The following is a 17,084-nucleotide window of genomic DNA, read 5'->3' on the forward strand; positions in this document are numbered from 1 at the left end:
TGAGAATTGGGGAGCCAAGAGGAGGCTCAGTTTTGAGTTCAATTCTTCATGTTGGGTAGGTTTTGCACGAGCCCAGTCAGTAATGGATGGTTGACATCAATTTGGAGGCCAATGCTGCACTAGCTCCAAAGCATGGTAAGCATGCTCAGAAACACATAAATCTTACACTAGAACATTGAGACTGCGTATCTTAAATTGATTTCTAGAGTGACTGTGACACGGATGCGGTCGACAATGGTGCTCTGGCTGTCGAGGACCTCCCATTGGTGGCACTTGAGTAACATAGTCTGTACTGCATCCGATGACTTCTGCTGCAAGTTCTGGTTCTAAACAAGACTATGCATGTAAGGACAAACACGAAGGAACCAATAAATCGACCAAATTAATTCAGAAGTAAAGAGAAAAAAAGATGCTTTCACAACTTGACAGCAGGATTATTTTTTAAAATCAACTTGACAGCAAAATTTCAGAAGCACCGTTGCTGAGTTTCATCTCAGGCTACAAGTCCAACAAATCATACGAGCCACAACCATTGACGAACCAAGCAATTAGCCATTCCAGATCACTTCTGAAGATCAGAAGCATAGTTAATCCGAGTAATCATGAAGTAGTATAACTCACAAACAGGGTTGGTTTCTATTAAATTGCAATGAGAACGAGCAAAAGGGCATGTATGTGCATGAATGGAGACGCTTACATGTGTGAGTAAGAGACATTATAAATCATATTGTGGAAGACATGACTCAAATGCAGTACAATCAAAAAAGCCTGTCAAAAGACCAATCCAGATTGTGTTTGGAAATTGATGGTGCACAACTTCAAAAAAATAACAATAATTTCATCCTTGTTGCCGTCTGCCTCATGGCCCAAATGGCAACACGCATGCCATTTGGGCTCTGGCTCAAATGACTACACCCAGCTTGGTTCGGCTAGATTTTTTTCCCTTTCTCTTCCACTTTTTGTTGGCACACTATCCAACACGCACGCACCTGAATATTATTTTAAAATTTCGAGGAAGCAGAATGCAGTGTAGTGGTGTTGTTCACTCTCACGTATATATAAATTTTTAATGCAAACCAACGCCTCCTTTCTATTATTTCTAACTAATATGACACCAAAAATCACCAATTTCTCCGCCAGTCAATGCGGAAATGTTTAAAAACCTGAACTAACTTGTATTTTTAAAAAATTTAAATTTTTTTGTTAAAAAATTAAAAAAAATTATATGTTTTGGATTTTTTATACGCTGATTTTAAAAAAATAATTTAAAAAATATATTATTTTAATACATTTCGACATGAAAAACACTTTAAAAAGCAACTACAAACCACACTTTTAAAACTAGCTAGTAACAATCAATGGTGAACATCAACTTTTCTACCTATCAATTGTCATTCAAATCACCATGTTTTATGATGAGCTAATGTGATTAAAATCTATAGATACCTTAAGTCATTGAGTAAATGGAAGAGTTTAAAAGTTATAAGCCACAATTTTCCCAAACTCGAAGTTTCATTCTTGAACAATTCATCCTTGTATATTTTTTTTTCTCATTTCCCCTCGTACACTCACCAACTTAAATGTTAAAGAGTTCCTTGTTCTATTGAAAGCCCAATTTTTGTATAAAGTTTTTTCATGATTTTATTAATGGTATCGTTTGTAAAAAAATAAAAAAAATTAACTTTTTGTGTATGCATTTACATGCCTGCATAAGAGTTCTTTTCTTAATCTATTGTTAACTATAATAGAGAGGAGATCTTATCAAGGTCTGGTAAATAATATGTTTATCTATAAAATAAAAAATGCTTGGTGATCATAAAAGGCATTGTGTAAGGAAATGTTATATTAAAAGGAGATTCTAATGGAAATTTATTATGGAGTTACTGAGGTTTTAATAGAGACATGATGATTTTATTGTGGAGATTTTTCATAAAGATATGAAGAATCCAATGTAGATATTGAGATCTTTCTATGGAGATTTTCATAGAGAATTTAATAAAGATACAGAAACTTCATCGTGAAGATTTTTATGGAAAAATAATATTATTTATATTAAAACAATTCAAAAAAATAAAGATACAGTTCCGGAGATAATCCAAAAATTATCTAATCTCAAATAGCTTATCATGGAATGTGCAAACGTCTTTTTTTCCTTGTTCTTATTGTCTTTTTTTCTTCGATGATTGTCAATGCCTCATCATGTATTTAGAATGAGAGGTGTGCTTAGCAGCTAGCTTGAGAATATCTTATTATTATCTTTATTATTATTATTTAAAAAAACTTCTGCACCGTCACCGGTCTTGATTCCCCCCCTGGAAACATCACATTTTTTGGAGGCTGGTGAGAACTGAGAAGGTAAGTGAAAGGCTCCAACCATGCAAGACATGACATCTCATGAGCCTGAGGGAATTGATTGAAACGGTTAAAAGGGAGAGAGAGCCGTCAGACAGGAGGAGCCGTGGCCACTCATGGGCCAAAAACATTTAGACGAAGCTAAAATACACACACACATTGGAAAGGGCCATTTTCATTGATAAATTGGCCCATCAAAACAAAATGGTGAATCCAGAAGAAAAAAAAAAAAATGATGATTGTGGTGAAAATGGTGCTTTAATGGGTGGCAGACCATTGAGTCACCTTGGCAGAGACTCTACTCTTCCTCGTCCTCCGCCTCCATGACACCATCCATCCAATCACCATGAAACCAAAACCCCACAAAAAAACCATCAAAAACCACTTCCAAAAACCACCACCAGCAGCAGAAAACCCATCAGATTATGCCTTCAAAATAACAAAAACAGCAGTCTCACAAATCTGCCAGTCAGTAGGGTTTAAGACCACACAACTCTCAGCTCTTGAAACCCTAACCCACGTAGCCACCCTTTTCCTCCAAACACTAGCCAAAACAGCTGTATTATATTCCAATGCGTCTAACCGTACTCAATCAAACATCTTTGACATCATCAACTCATTACATGACATGTCTTCTGTACGAGGTTTCACAGGAGGGTCCACACTGCATTGTAACATTAGTGGCATTAGTCTTTTGAGATCGAGTGTGTTCAAGAATATTAAATCTTTTGTTGAGTTCAGTGATGAAATCCCTTTTGCCAAGCCTATTCCAAGAGGGGAATCGATTTCTTTGAGGAGGAATTCAATTCCTTTGGAATTGAATGAATTGGGTTCCAGGGGTTTGCATATTCCTAGGTGGTTGCCAAGGTGTCCTGATGAGAGTAGTTTTAACAAATGTGGGGACAGGTGTGAAAAGAAGAGAAAAGGGGAGCTGGTCTTGTGGGAGAAGTCTGATTTGGTGGGTGGTGGAATTGGGAGTGGAGATGAATTCCAGGGCATTTCTTGGGAGAACGAGAGGAGAAGCGGCGGCGGCGATTTGGCAGTGGAGAGAGGGAGGGTGAGGTTTAGGATTGGGGAAGTGGGAGGGGCACAAAAAGGAGGGGTTTTGATTTCTCTTTCGCCATCTGTGGATGGCAGAATTTGAACCCTGTTCCCTCTTGCAAACGTGATGGAAAAAAAAAAAATGATGAACAGTTACTGCAAGTCTGCAACCATCAAACCAGCCAGGCATGTTGAGATAAAGCCATGTATGCTTCTTGATATATAATAGAGTTGCTGTCACTATACTTAATTTCTAGACTCTCTGCTTGTGCTTGAATTTTGTTGTTTATGATTTTATAGTGGAAAACAATCTGTTTTACAAGGTTCTGATTGAATTTATTCCTCATCTCGCAGACAAAGAGGGGTGTTGTTGAGGTTTCCAAATGTTTCAAGATTTCGAGCCACATCCGTAATTACGAAGCAAACATCATCCATCAAAATCTAGAAAATCTAGAAACATCCTAGATTAAGATAAGATACTGAGATTACGATATTGAGGAATAAAATAAATAAATAATTAATAAAAAAATAGTAAAATAAATAATAATTAAAAAATAAAGATTAAATATGATATAAAATAAAATAAAGTAATGAGGGGTATAATTGAAAAATAATTCAATTAAAAAGATAATCTAATTAAAAAAAATTAAAAACAAAAAAATATATATAATTAAAAGAATGAGTACTAAATTTGAAAGGTGAGAAAAATTAAAGAGGGATAAAATTAAAAAAAAATATGAATTATTTAAAATAAAATCAATAGCAATAAAAAGAATATAGATAAAATTTTAAAAAAATAAATAAATTTAAGGGTTGTTTTGAATATATGTAAAAAAAACACTCTAAAACCGAGGAGAAAAAAATAATAATAATCATCGACGCAAAATATATTTTTACCACAAATACCACTTAGAAATGGAGGCAACATTAAAAGGATAAAAATGTCGTTTGGAAAATGGAGTTCATAGTAAAAAACCCACTGCCCCAATATGCGTTATTTTCTGCCAAAAAAATTACATTAGTTATTTTACTGTGCAAACAAATCTATTACATCCATGCTGCCAGGACCAAATGTGTTTAATTGATAAGCAGAATAGTATTTAACTGTTTTAACCCGTAGGACAATGGTCTAGCAACAATAAATTTGATACAGTAAAAGTTCTACCCCTTTTAGTTTCTTTTAATTAATTTAATTCTGGAAATGCAAGAACTGGAACAGATGTAAAGGAAATTCTAATATGAGCATAGATTTTACTCAGCTACCAAGTTTGTATGCAAGCAAATGAATATATTAGCCAGAAAGGGTGGCAACAAGAAAACCCATCATTTGGGACCCCGCTTGGAGGTAATCCAACTTTTTATCTATCACGAAAGGTTGAAATGATATGACAACAACATATAGGGTTTCATTCACATTCAAAAACAAGTTCTTGGACGATATATCAAAGAAATCTCTAGTTGCAGCTACACACATGGTAATAACAATATATTCAGTATCTGCTTTTGCAACTCGCAAAAGCTCTAGAAACAGTATTATCAAGCCTTCAAAGAATAGCCAGCTCTCATTTTCCACAATTAAAGCCTTTGCAAACAGAGAGGACTATGATGAGGATCAAGGCAATCAGTATTCCCAATACAATCAGCTTAACCTTCATGTTCTGCAGCCACATTTTTCTCCGGATTTGTGTTCCTTGACTGCGAAAGTCTTGTGCCTATGATTACCAATTTCCACATGCAATAAGAGGGAAATTAGTATCATTATGACAATGAAGATTAGGAGAGCATCTAAATCATGTCAAAAAGCATGTTAAGATGATGCTGCTATAATATCATGTGATTGTCATGAAACAGGTAGAACTATCAATGACGCAAAATTTTTCATTTAAATGATTATAGAATCTCCTTCAAGCAAACCCTACATCCTTCCAAAACATTAAGCATAGGAGTATCGAAACTTTCTTAAATAGCCTACTGTTCCTTAAAAATGCCATAAATGAGAGAGAAAATCACTTACCTGTGAATGAAGGTTCTCGGTCTTGTCCACGAGAAGTTCTATTTTCTCTCCCCTATCCAGAACCTACATCAATACAGAAAACAGATCTCTTTTGTTCAAACCTTGAAAACATGTCTTCCAAGAACCAAGTGCACCTCAATCAGTCAATGAAGAGAACACATTAATTCGAAACAGGGATGCCCAAATTTCATAACCTCCAAGCATAGATAACATATAGAAATAAAGAGACAATGGTATCCCTCTACAGTCCACCAATGAGCATAATGACCTCACAAGTCCAGCAATTTGGAGGGGGGGAGCATACTAATAAACTGGTGCTGAAAACTCAATCCAGTGATAAAAGCTACTTGTGAGCCAAAGAACAGGAATGCCATCCTGCTTAAACATAAACCTCTATGCACTAATGCTCCTTAACGCACGTCCACATGTTCAAAAGGCACATGGACAAGTACACATGAACAAATCTACACATGTGACATATATAGTATCTTATGAACATTTGGGTAAAACCAAATGATTCAACGGTATTATTCATTCCTGCTACAGACCAAAGTATTACAAGAAAAATAATTTGAAAATAATAAACTTGTCATAAACATGAACTACACTTACATTCAGTGATGGAACACACACCCACGGGTGCACCCATAAACAAGTAAACATTTAACATTCTAGCCTTCTGATTCAACAGGAAAACTTATGTCTGCTTTCAGTCAAGTATTACAAGAAAATATAACTTGAAAAATGTAAATTAGGATTCAGGCAGGCATAAGGTCACTTACCTTCTCAATGTTCTCCATCATGACACCTTTAACTTCTGAAACCTGAGCTTTCACTTTCGCAAGCTTGCTTATCTCTTCAGGATGATCAGCACAATACTTCATATGTTCCTTCAATTTTGGCCTGCAACAAGTTAACAGTTCACATCAATTATCAACTACAATAACAAAACAAATTCCCACGCTTGTCTCTCAACGGTCTAACCCATCCATAATACCCACCCAAATTCCTTGTTAAGACCGTTGGCCTGGGCTGTGGCAGCCTTTCCACCGCCATACTTTGACACGAAATCATCCTTGACACGTTCCAGAAATGCCATAGGCACTTGTCTTCCAGCCGATTCATCCGCAACAACACAATATGCTGCAACATCAAAAACACTAAAGTCAATATTCAACACCAAAGCATCCAGCACTAAACCACAAACACAAAAGCATCAATATAACAGAAACCCAGTTAAGCAATGCACCTCACTTAAAGTCAAAGTGACTCAGAATCCTTAAACTACTTTCATATGTTATTTAAGAGCATTAAATTCTTAGGCTTCCATTAACGTAACAGTTTTTGAAACCCGAACAAACAAACTCTCTCAGGTAATCCAAAAACAGTTTCAACTGAATTAAATAGATCCAATTCATGTCTCATCGACAACACCTCCCTTAACGAAATCTACAAAAAACTAAACAAATCCATTTGCGAACTCTTTCTTGGCAAAAAACAACGATAACCCAGTTAACAAAACAGAAAACCCACAGCACAAAATTCATTAAAAACCTCAAAAACTAAACAAAATAAAATAAAATAAAAGTCAAAAAGACTTACTGAACCCATTGTCGACGAGGTAATTGAAAGTATGACCATCGCAGTTGTAAGTAAACTTGTTGTTAGTAGCAGGTAGTTTCTGGAGACATTGAAACGCTATGGAATTGAAATTCCCGCTGAATTCAGTGTACTCAGCAAGAATCACAGTTCCTCGTGAAGCAAACGCGTAGATCAGTGGTTTCTGGGTCATTTTTAAAAAATCAAAATTTAGGGTTTTCCAAAAAAAGAGATCTGAGAGAGATTTTTGGTATCTCTCTCCTTGTTCTAGTTTGTTTCCTTGTTGGTTTAAGGGGGAGGGAGAGTAGAGGAGAGAAAGAAGAGGGTTTAATGAGATGTGTTTTGGGAAGGGGGAAGGGTGAGGAGAGAGAGGGAAGAGTAAAGAAAAGGAAAAGTATGGTTTAATTTAATGATGGGTTTTTGTGTGATAAAATTAAGTAATTGATTATTCAAAGGTTTGAATTTGAAGGGAAAGTAAGAGAAATTATTGTAAGAGATTGTTCTCATTTATTACTTACATGAGACCACTTTTGTCTAATTATAGTTTCTCCATAAATCATGTAATTGAATCTCATGGGATTGTTCTAATTAGGGATGACAATGATGCTTTAATTTGATGGGTATTTTTCAAATTTAATTTGAGTAGATAAATGTTATTAATAAAAATAATTTATTAACTTCAATGCAATTATAAACACCAAATGAATGTGCAAACACTTCTATAAACCTCATGCAATCAAGAATTGAAAATGTCTCACCTTATATAGTTTTCTTCCCGATAATTTTAAAATATATAGTTTTTTATTGTTTAATTAAAAATAATTCTAAAAACATGCTATGATTTATAATTTAGAACTTAAGATTTATTCTACTTATATAGTCTAAATATAAGTTCTATTTAACATTAAAAAAAAAATCAAATTACATTATGCATGCCACTTATCCTATGTCATTGTCATGCAATTATAAATATGTTAGCATGGGGATATTAGAGAATATAATAATAAAAGTATTTGTTGTTTGAAAATATATTTAAATAATATTTTTAATATCAACATATTAAACGATATGAAAATAAAAAAATAATAATTTAAAATAAAAATAATAAAAAAAACCGGTGCAGTGCTCCATTAATCTAAGCGATGCAAGTGTGGATCCAAAGATAAGAAGAAGGTTCATGGGATTAGGCTGTGTGAAGGATACAGACAACCTCTATCGTTTTTTAGCATAAAAAAATTGTAGTTAACTCCAAAATCTCGTACAAGAAATGTGCTACCTCGAAATTATAAGCTATAGAAAATTCACTTTAATTTATTATTATTGGTTTGCCTTCATCTTGCCCCAACAGCCACGTCGAAATGACGAAGAATGAACAGAGGATCAGAAAGGGTGTCATTTGCTGTTGCCTGCGATAAGATTGCAGTTTGGAACTTGAAATTTTTTATTTTCTTTTATTTTCTTTTCTTATTTACAAGTAATTATAAGATCTTGGTATTTTTTTTTGTTTATATTAGGGTCAGTTTGTAAGAAAGTTTTTTATTTTTAAATCACCAGTACTTTAAGGAATTTTTGTAAATGTTTTTTTTGTTAATTTTAGAATTTTGATATAAAAAACTTGTGTTTGATATGAATAGAAAAGGCCAATTACCCTTTTGAGGTCCAAATTAGCTTGTCCTATAATACAATTTAATTGAAATAATAATAATAATCCAAGAGCTAGTTTTCATTTATTTCATATATATTGTGTGAAAATAATTATCTATAAAAAATGATATTAATTAGTGATTGAAAAAAAAAGAAGAAAAAAGAATGGAGAACCGACTATCTTCCTTTTCTCTGTTTTGGTTTGCACCTCGCTCTCTTTCACGATCATATCACCTTCCTTATTTTAGGTCACATATCACAAGCTTAAATGGTTTTATCAACTCCACTTTTTTTTATTTGATAGATTATAGCACTATTTATTTTTGGATTTTAAAAGTTTTTTAAAAAAAACTTAAATTTTTTTTATTTTTTTTTACTTCAAATTAATATTATTTTTTTTTTACTTTCAAATTATTTTGAATTTTGATGTGCTGATGTTAAAAATAATTTTTTAAAAAATAAAAAAAATTATTTTAATACATTTTTGAATAAAAAATACTTTAAAAAACAACCACAATTATACTCCCAAATACACTTTATATAATTATATACCTTTTAGAATTGTGTGGTGAAAGTAAATTAAATCCTAACAATGCTAATTTTACATAATATTTATTTTTCAAATTTACTTATTTAATTCATCGAATATATATTCATTCAATGGTTAATATTTTTTTTTATGAATTAATTCTATAAAAGTCTTACATGGGATTTACATAGCTCAATAAATTTAACAGTAAAGTGCATACCATAGCATCACAAGTGTGTAGATTAAGCTATATCATTGCATGTACTGCAGTGTGGGTAAGATTAATTTTTTTTTTAATGTAAGAAACTATTTAGGTATTGTTAACATGTTTTTTTAGTAAAAAAATAATTAAATTATATAGGGATTAACTTGATGAAATATGAGGTCCAAAAACAATCTTGACGACTGATAAAAATATATTTTAACTTTAAAAATCAATATCATCTTTTTAAAAATATTAAAATGATAATATATTAAATTGATTCAAATTAAATATATTTTAACTTTAAAAATAAATATCATCTTTTTAAAAATATTAAATTGATTCAAATTAACTCAGGTTAACCTGCTAAATTTATTATTCCATTTATGAGACCCTGATAGCCCTATAGAAAGCAATTAAAAAACTTTATCAAACTCAATTCTTAATTAATCTAATGTTGAAGGATGAAATTAAAAAAATTAATTGAAAAAAGAATACAAAAACCATACAAGTTAACCGACTAAATGTATAAATTGATTATGAGATTGAGATAACATCATATAATACAAATCAAAACAAATTAGTAGCATATACTAAAAAGCCTTGTATTGAATTGGAAAAAAAAAGACAAGAAAATGACATACATCAACCTAGGTTAATCTATCAAACTCGAGCCATGAGATCAAGTTAAAAAAAATTATAAAGTTCAATTCTCAGTCAATTTAATGTTGAAAGATGAAATTAAAAATAAATTAGATAAAAAAAAAAAACACAAGTAAACTTGACTAACTTGCAAAACTCGTGACCCGAGTTATAAGATCATGACGACCATATATAAAACAAATACAAAAAACAATTATGAAGCTTCATATTTCAATCAACTTAATATTAAATTATATAATTGAAAAAAAAATAATTAAAAAAATAACTTGAGTCAACATGAATTACCAACAAAAACTCATTACCTGAATAATAAGATCAAGATAAATTCATAAAAAAGTAAATTAAAATAAATTAAGAAATTTAATTTTCACTAAATTCAATATTAAAAGATAAAATTTATTATTTTTTAAATTAAATAAAAAAAATAAAAAAACTCTAAAAACTCTCAAGAATCAAAGTAAAAAAAGCCCTGTTATTCACTTTTAATTGTTTCAGTAAAATACCAAGATCTTTTAGTATATAATAGTAATAATAATAATACTACGAGGACTTGCACCTTAAATTTAAGGTTTTTGTAGTTTGAATGTTTATGGAATTGTAATCTCTGCTAAAAACAAACACCACGTACAGAAATTAGGATAAATTTTATTAGTGGTCATTAATGAAGATGATTATCATTCATGTTTATATTAACCAAATTTAATAATTTTCACTTCTATTTTATAAGTTCTTCTGCAAAGACATAGTTCATGAAACACATCTAGCTGATCATCATGATTATCAAATAATCGATGAAGAACTATTAGCTATCAAGGAGGAAAAAAAAAATCAAACAAACAAACCTCTCTTTTGACCTCAAAAGGAGGAAAAGAAGCTAGAGTCTATCTTGGGTGAAGTTTTAATGTTTTATTATTATATATATAAAAAAAAGGTAAAAGTTTTATGCAGCAAAATCCAAAAAGCACCGCTTAGTACCTTACTTACAAGAAACAAAGATTTAGATGCGCCTCGTTTTAAAATATAAATAAATTCTTTTTCCATAGCTCCATTAAACTCAAAAGTACAAGACTCAAATTAATCTAAATCAATAAAAAAAAATTATTTCATTTTTAAAAAAATAAAATAACATTGTATTTAATTTTTTTTAAGTACTCAGACAAGGCCTCTTATAAATTTTTATTTTTATTAATGTGGGTGTTCGGGTCAGCTTGCACGCACCTTAATTAATTCCACGGATTTTAAAGTTAACGACCATGTAAGTCTTCAATGACTATCATATTAGCAACCATAGAGGGAGTAAATTCCTTTATCTTAATCTCTTACCACTAGACTGCTTTTTAGATAATTATTTTTTATAAATTTTGATAGAGTTGCAAGTTGATTTATTAATTTGATCAAATTTAATCGGTTTAATTTTTATTTAATTTAATATAAGATTTAAATTGAATTAGATTGACAGATCACTAAAAGCTGATTTAATAAGAGTAAGTTTTTCCGGCCAAAATCAAAGGGTAACATTAAAAATCCAAACAGTTTATAAAAAAGAATAATAAAATTAAATTAGCTCTCTAAATTCTAGGATGATTCCACATACATATATGGTATGCTTATTTTTTTTATCCGTAAACTGATCTCAATCAAATTATACTGAAAACGTTGACATTGCTAATTGACATTTTCATGGCATAATCATTGTCTAAAATTCAGGCGAAGAGTGAATCATGGGAATTTAGAGAACATATTCGAAACTAAAAATATTTTACGTTTGATAAAAAGGAAACATTCAAGACAAATCTTTTTTTTAATTATCCCCATTAATATCATACATAGCTCCTACCATTAGTGGCAATGCTGATCGATCCTATTTATACCTCCCTCCAGTACTATAATCATTTCATAAATTTGAAGTTTCCTTTACCTCTGTTCTTTTTGATATCCTTTTATGCTTCATAGAAATATATAATTTTTTTTTTCTGGGATAATATGAAGTGCCTAGTTACCGTGTTGTTCTTCCTGTGGATGGCTTCCTTTTGCTCAAGCCGTCTAATATCTGAGGCTACTGGAAGGAGGTTTAATGTGCTCGACTATGGTGCTGATGGAAATGGCAAGATCGATGCTACACCGGTACATGCCCTGCTTTATTTTTGTAGTAGGTTTAATGTGCTCTTGTCTATGGGAATTTTGTTTTACTTGCGAGGTATCTTTCAAGTAAATCTGAGCGATTCAGTGTATTTTAGTAAATAATTTCTTTTGAATGTTAGCTTCAAGATTTGGACTTAGAAAATCGAAAGTGGGAGCAAACCTTCTTGATAGTTGGACTTGCTCTTTCGAGTTCTACGTAAATGTGTTTGTGCTTTTGTTATTTTTCTTTAAGCTTGATAACCTGTATATATGTGGAGAAAACTAGATGTTTATGCATTGAAAATGTACTTGAAAGGCTTTCCAAAAAGCATGGGGTGATTTCTGTCAAGCAAGTGAAGAAATGCCAACCCTTGAAGTACCAGCAGGGAAGACGTTCTTGTTGAAGTCTGTCTCATTCAGTGGCCCTTGCATGTCCAAGAACCCTCATGTTTTGGTACGTTTTCATCAAATGTTTTGTTTTATTTAATCATTCACAAACGGGATCTTTGAAAAAATGAAGCACTGTTTTTCTGATTGTAGATCGAAGGTACAATTGTTGCACCAAACAGCTTTGATTCATGGGATGGTGATGATTATGAAAAATGGATTGGATTCACAGCCGTTGTTGGTCTCATTGTTGATGGAGGGGGGAGATTTGATGGACGAGGAGAAGCTTGGTGGAAAGCTTGCAGTGTATGTCTACCTTTTGATCGTTAAAGTTTAGCTAATTCCTTCTGAGTTATCTTTCTTGGCCTGTTACTCATTTTAATATGAATATTAACCAAAGCAATTCTCTTCAGGATAATGATAGTGCCTGCTCGAAACGTCGCCAGGTAAGATCGATGGGTCGATGAGTCTTCATCATCCTTAAAACATACAGTGAATCCTTTTATGATTTTCTGATTGTGTGAGTGATGAATGTTGCGGATGCAGGCTCTCCATTTCAACAAATGCAATGGTCTCCGACTAAGTAACTTGCACCATGTCAACAGCCAAAAAGGTCACATTAGCATAAATGCATGCGATGATGTCGAAGTCTCCAATCTTCAAATCCTTGCACCGGATGAGAGCCCAAATACTGATGGGATTGATATCTCTCAGTCAAACCATGTCAACATCCACGACTCTTTTATAGGAACCGGTGATTGAACTTTCTAAGATTTTCCCTATCCTTATGCTGCTGGATCTTCATTGATCATCAATTAGTTTGCTTATATATGCGCATATGGTTCTGTTCAATTAGGTGATGACTGTATTGCCATCAATGGTTTTTCCACTTCCATTAATGTTACTGGTGTCAAATGCGGACCAGGCCATGGTATAAGGTTTGTCAGAAAACTTGAACACTTCAAAACTATTGTTCTATTGGGTTGTGTTTAATTTCTTCAAACATTCTGAAGTTCTTGATTCTTAACTCTCTGTGCAGTATTGGAAGTCTAGGAAAGGATGGAGCCTATGAAACAGTAGAAGAGGTCCATGTTAAAAGCTGTGCCTTCAAAGGAACTCAGAATGGTGTACGAATCAAGACATGGGAGGTAACCATGCAAAGAAAACAAACTTTTTAATGTTATTTCATGTTATTACACTTTGTTTGAGCAAACCCTAAACAACAAATGTTTTTTTTTGTGCTTTAGAGCGGATCAGGATATGTCAGGAAGATCACATTTGAGGATATCACATTTGTAAATTCCCAAAACCCTATTATTATTGACCAACAGTACAATCCTAATGGAAACAGGGGTGGTTCAGGAATAAAAATCAGTGATGTTACATACCGCAATGTGCATGGATCTTCAGCTGATGAGGTAGCAATCGCTTTGCTTTGTGCTGGCAAAGCGGCTTGCACCAACATTGTAATGGACAACGTTAAAATTACCTCCTCCAATCCCGGAAAACAAATACGCGCCTCTTGCAATAACGCCATGGGAACTGCCATCTCTGCCTCTCCAACTGTGCCCTGCCTATCAAGTTGACTATAGCCTTTTCAGTGCAGCTGCCTATCAAGTTGACTATAGCCTTTTCAGTGCAGCTGCAGTTGTAATTTGGAAACTATAATATTATTTCACTCAATGTCCTCAGCTCTCAAAGATAGGTGGTATAGAATAATGCTGCAATTGGCAGCTAAGTCTTCTATGGGATGTTATCCAAAGAGACTATTGGCAGTGTAGAGTTTATGAAGTAATTTCAGTCACACTCTTAAGGTTTATGGGAAAGTTTTTTTCCTCCCCTTTAATTTCTTTCCATCTTATTTGTTATGAACTTGCATTGATACATTCAGTGCAAGAATCTTCTGGAGTTTACAAGCTTGTCAGTTTACAGAAATTGATAAGCAGGGGGTAAAATGAAATATTGCAGGTATTTAGGGAAGAACATACATCAGATACAGAATCATATATTTGCTATTTTTTAAGGAACTTAATTCCTTTCCAGATGAAAGAAAGTTAAGAAATTGTAGATAAATTGAAAATCAGTAACAAAATATCTCTGGTTTAAATGGCAAATAGGAAACAAAGGCTTGTTATCAGTTACGAATCCTGGAACAAAGAAACTGCTGCTTTATGTGAGCTAAATCTTCACTTGAAAAAATGACCGTCTCTAGCATTACTCAAAGACAATTGTTGTCCGTAAAGTGTACAAAATTCTTGATTGGTGGTAAATAGGTTGAATTCAATTAGCTTTCTTAAGAACATGTAAGTGCTTGTCTTTTCGATTCAAGACATTTGCTTCACTGATTCCTCAGGCTGACAAGCTCAATGTCGAATATAAGAGTTCCCAATGTTGAGCCTTCTCCATTGGCAAGACGTGTTGGATTGAAAATGGTAGTAAACAGCCTCTGCCTGTCGAAGATCTGCTAAGAATAACAGAATATAAGTGAGAATTCAGATGTATAAGGCCAGAAGTCACTCAACGTATTGAAGTTACAAAATTCTCTAGGAAGGATCCAGTGTTTCTTTTTATCAATGACAAATGCCTCAAAGAGTTTGAAATGTTAAAGTCTTATGTACGAAAGAGGTGTCTTTATTAGAGTGAACAATAAGAGTTGAGAATTCTTCCATCCACAAGAAATAGCTCAACCAAATGTTACACGAAAGAGACAGAAAATGAAACACTGATTTGTGGTTATGGTGTAATGATGTCTTGAAAATCTCAGTGTTGACAATGCAAATCTTGAGCCCTAGTAGTTAGACCGATTCGGGATTTCAGAGGCAGAGTCCCCTGGACATGACCGTACTAGACTTTCCCGAACCTATGTTTCCCTATGGATAGCATATTGTGTTTGAAGAAGTATCTTTTAAAAAATAGACTTTAATGGAGCTTGAAAGTTTCTAGCGACTGTTCTTGGTCCTGGAAGAAACTCATGAAGCTTAGATATGCTGTTTGCGGACATCAGCCACGCTATTGCGAGAGGGGAAGAATCTTTCCTCTTGTGAGATAATTGGCATCCTCATGGCCCTCTTGCTAAAGAATATAGGACTGGACTGGTTTACGAAACTTCAATCTCTAGTGATTCAAAGGTACTGTCTTCAACTATTTCTGGTTATGAGTGGCTTTAGCCAAATTCTAGGTCAGACGAAATGAATGGATAAAATTTGAAGTGTTATGTGGGCATTGTTCATCCTTGTTCCAGTAACATTGTATCTTGGCAAACTGCTCCGAGACTAGAGCCCAAGATCACTAAAAGTAAGGCTTTAACATTTGGCGGCCCTACAAATTGCTTCATATAGAATAACTAGGGAAACAACATACATGGCCATAGCACTGCAAAGAATTATAGATAACCTAAGAAAGGAGAAAGAAAAAGAGACATTAAATAAGAAAAACAAACATTGGGAGGTATAGGTTCTTGAGTGGTATTCTGGTAACCCTGTGAAGGTGGAATGATGACTCTACGAACCCCACCAACTTTCATTGATCTCACGGCTGTTTCAATGCCAGCAATGACCTGCCATGCCATGCCGGCAAGTAAGTAGTACAAGATTAATCTACCTTTTGACTTGATCTCTAACTAATAGTAACTACCTTACCTTCCCAGAACCAAGTGTGAAAACAAAAGGAACAGGTTCACCAGCACTGTCTTTGTGGTCATACGTTGAATCAAACCTCCACCCTTGTTTTGCTGCCAACCTTCCATAGTAATGTATTGCAACCTTCATACATTTGAATGGATGAGCTTAATTACAGGCATTAATATGATTATCTGAAGTGATAGGAGAGGAGAATACCTGGTCTCCCTCATCGGGGACTGGACCGGAACCAATGCGAAGGTCCAAGGCCTTGACACCACCAGAATTTGGGAGGTCCAAGAAGTCAGTAATTGAAGTAGCAGAAGAAGCAGCAGGACATGAGAAGACAGGTATTGAAAACAGTGCTGTGGATAAGGAGATGATAGACAATGAGAGAGCCCTTCTTGTTGGTGAAGGAGGCGATGTAGAAGTTGAAGAGATCGGAGGTGATGAGGGGAGGTGGTGGGGTACGTGAAGGGATGGGAAGCAGTTCAGCAAAACCAAAACCTTATCCATTTTTTGGGGAAGCATGGTCGGATAGTACATGGTCATGTTGGGGGAATACATGATCATAATTATGTTGGAAAATAATAATTAGCAACTGGAGGAAATATGTGTAATTTGTTTTTAACCTTTTGGACTTGGAGAACTAGGTCACGTATATGGTTCATGATTTTGTGATTTTTGAAAGATCTTGGTGTGTTATTAGGAAAATGATGCATAATATTTTTTAAAATAATTTGTTTTTATCTTTAATTTTAGTATATTAAAATTATTAATTTAATGTCTTTTTAAATAAAATATATTTTTAAAAATATACTTAAAAATAGCAGCTATTATACTTTAAATGTGTGAGCGACTAAGCAAGCATATATAATTTTATAATTATTAAAAATCATAAGGAGGATGAATGCT

At 33.3% G+C, this 17,084-nt stretch overlaps 3 protein-coding genes across 3 annotated transcripts; 1 reads left to right on the top strand and 2 right to left on the bottom strand.

Annotated features, from left to right (window-relative positions):
- Window positions 1-4,779: 4,779 nt before the first annotated feature.
- Window positions 4,780-7,431, bottom strand: LOC118060667 (vesicle-associated membrane protein 722). Its single transcript, XM_035073928.2, has 5 exons — window positions 7,010-7,431; window positions 6,409-6,550; window positions 6,190-6,310; window positions 5,408-5,470; window positions 4,780-5,105 (listed from the first exon to the last, which is right to left on the bottom strand). Exons 1-5 carry the CDS (start codon window positions 7,197-7,199, stop codon window positions 4,956-4,958), a joined length of 666 nt encoding a protein of 221 aa, XP_034929819.1. The 5' UTR covers window positions 7,200-7,431; the 3' UTR covers window positions 4,780-4,955.
- Window positions 7,432-12,063: 4,632 nt separating this feature from the next.
- Window positions 12,064-14,462, top strand: LOC118060588 (probable polygalacturonase At3g15720). The gene is made up of 8 exons (XM_035073820.2): window positions 12,064-12,168; window positions 12,482-12,619; window positions 12,706-12,858; window positions 12,966-12,998; window positions 13,099-13,306; window positions 13,409-13,490; window positions 13,592-13,700; window positions 13,800-14,462. The coding sequence occupies exons 1-8, from the start codon at window positions 12,064-12,066 to the stop codon at window positions 14,136-14,138; spliced, it is 1,167 nt and encodes a 388-aa protein (XP_034929711.1). The 3' UTR covers window positions 14,139-14,462.
- A 134-nt stretch (window positions 14,463-14,596) lies between these two features.
- LOC118060707 (peptidyl-prolyl cis-trans isomerase FKBP17-1, chloroplastic) lies at window positions 14,597-16,809 on the bottom strand. The gene is made up of 4 exons (XM_035073969.2): window positions 16,389-16,809; window positions 16,191-16,313; window positions 15,992-16,108; window positions 14,597-15,013 (listed from the first exon to the last, which is right to left on the bottom strand). The coding sequence occupies exons 1-4, from the start codon at window positions 16,740-16,742 to the stop codon at window positions 14,891-14,893; spliced, it is 717 nt and encodes a 238-aa protein (XP_034929860.1). The 5' UTR covers window positions 16,743-16,809; the 3' UTR covers window positions 14,597-14,890.
- Window positions 16,810-17,084: the final 275 nt, after the last annotated feature.

Source organism: Populus alba, chromosome 12 (genome assembly GCF_005239225.2).
Source record: "Populus alba chromosome 12, ASM523922v2, whole genome shotgun sequence".
Classification (NCBI taxonomy): Eukaryota; Viridiplantae; Streptophyta; class Magnoliopsida; order Malpighiales; family Salicaceae; genus Populus; species Populus alba.

Coding starts and splice junctions, on each gene's coding strand:
- LOC118060588 (XM_035073820.2), top strand. CDS start 12,064: ATGGCTTCCTTTTGCTCAAGCCGTCTAATATCTGAGGCTACTGGAAGG. Junction 12,620..12,705: donor CCAAGAACCCTCATGTTTTG/GTACGTTTTCAT, acceptor TTCTGATTGTAG/ATCGAAGGTACAATTGTTGC. Junction 12,999..13,098: donor CCTGCTCGAAACGTCGCCAG/GTAAGATCGATG, acceptor TTGCGGATGCAG/GCTCTCCATTTCAACAAATG.
- LOC118060667 (XM_035073928.2), bottom strand. CDS start 7,199: ATGACCCAGAAACCACTGATCTACGCGTTTGCTTCACGAGGAACTGTG. Junction 5,471..6,189: donor TGATGGAGAACATTGAGAAG/GTAAGTGACCTT, acceptor GTATTGATGTAG/GTTCTGGATAGGGGAGAGAA. Junction 5,106..5,407: donor CCGAGAACCTTCATTCACAG/GTAAGTGATTTT, acceptor TGGTAATCATAG/GCACAAGACTTTCGCAGTCA.
- LOC118060707 (XM_035073969.2), bottom strand. CDS start 16,742: ATGATCATGTATTCCCCCAACATGACCATGTACTATCCGACCATGCTT. Junction 16,109..16,190: donor TCACACTTGGTTCTGGGAAG/GTAAGGTAGTTA, acceptor ATGGCATGGCAG/GTCATTGCTGGCATTGAAAC. Junction 15,014..15,991: donor AAGAACCTATACCTCCCAAT/GTTTGTTTTTCT, acceptor TATTCTTAGCAG/ATCTTCGACAGGCAGAGGCT.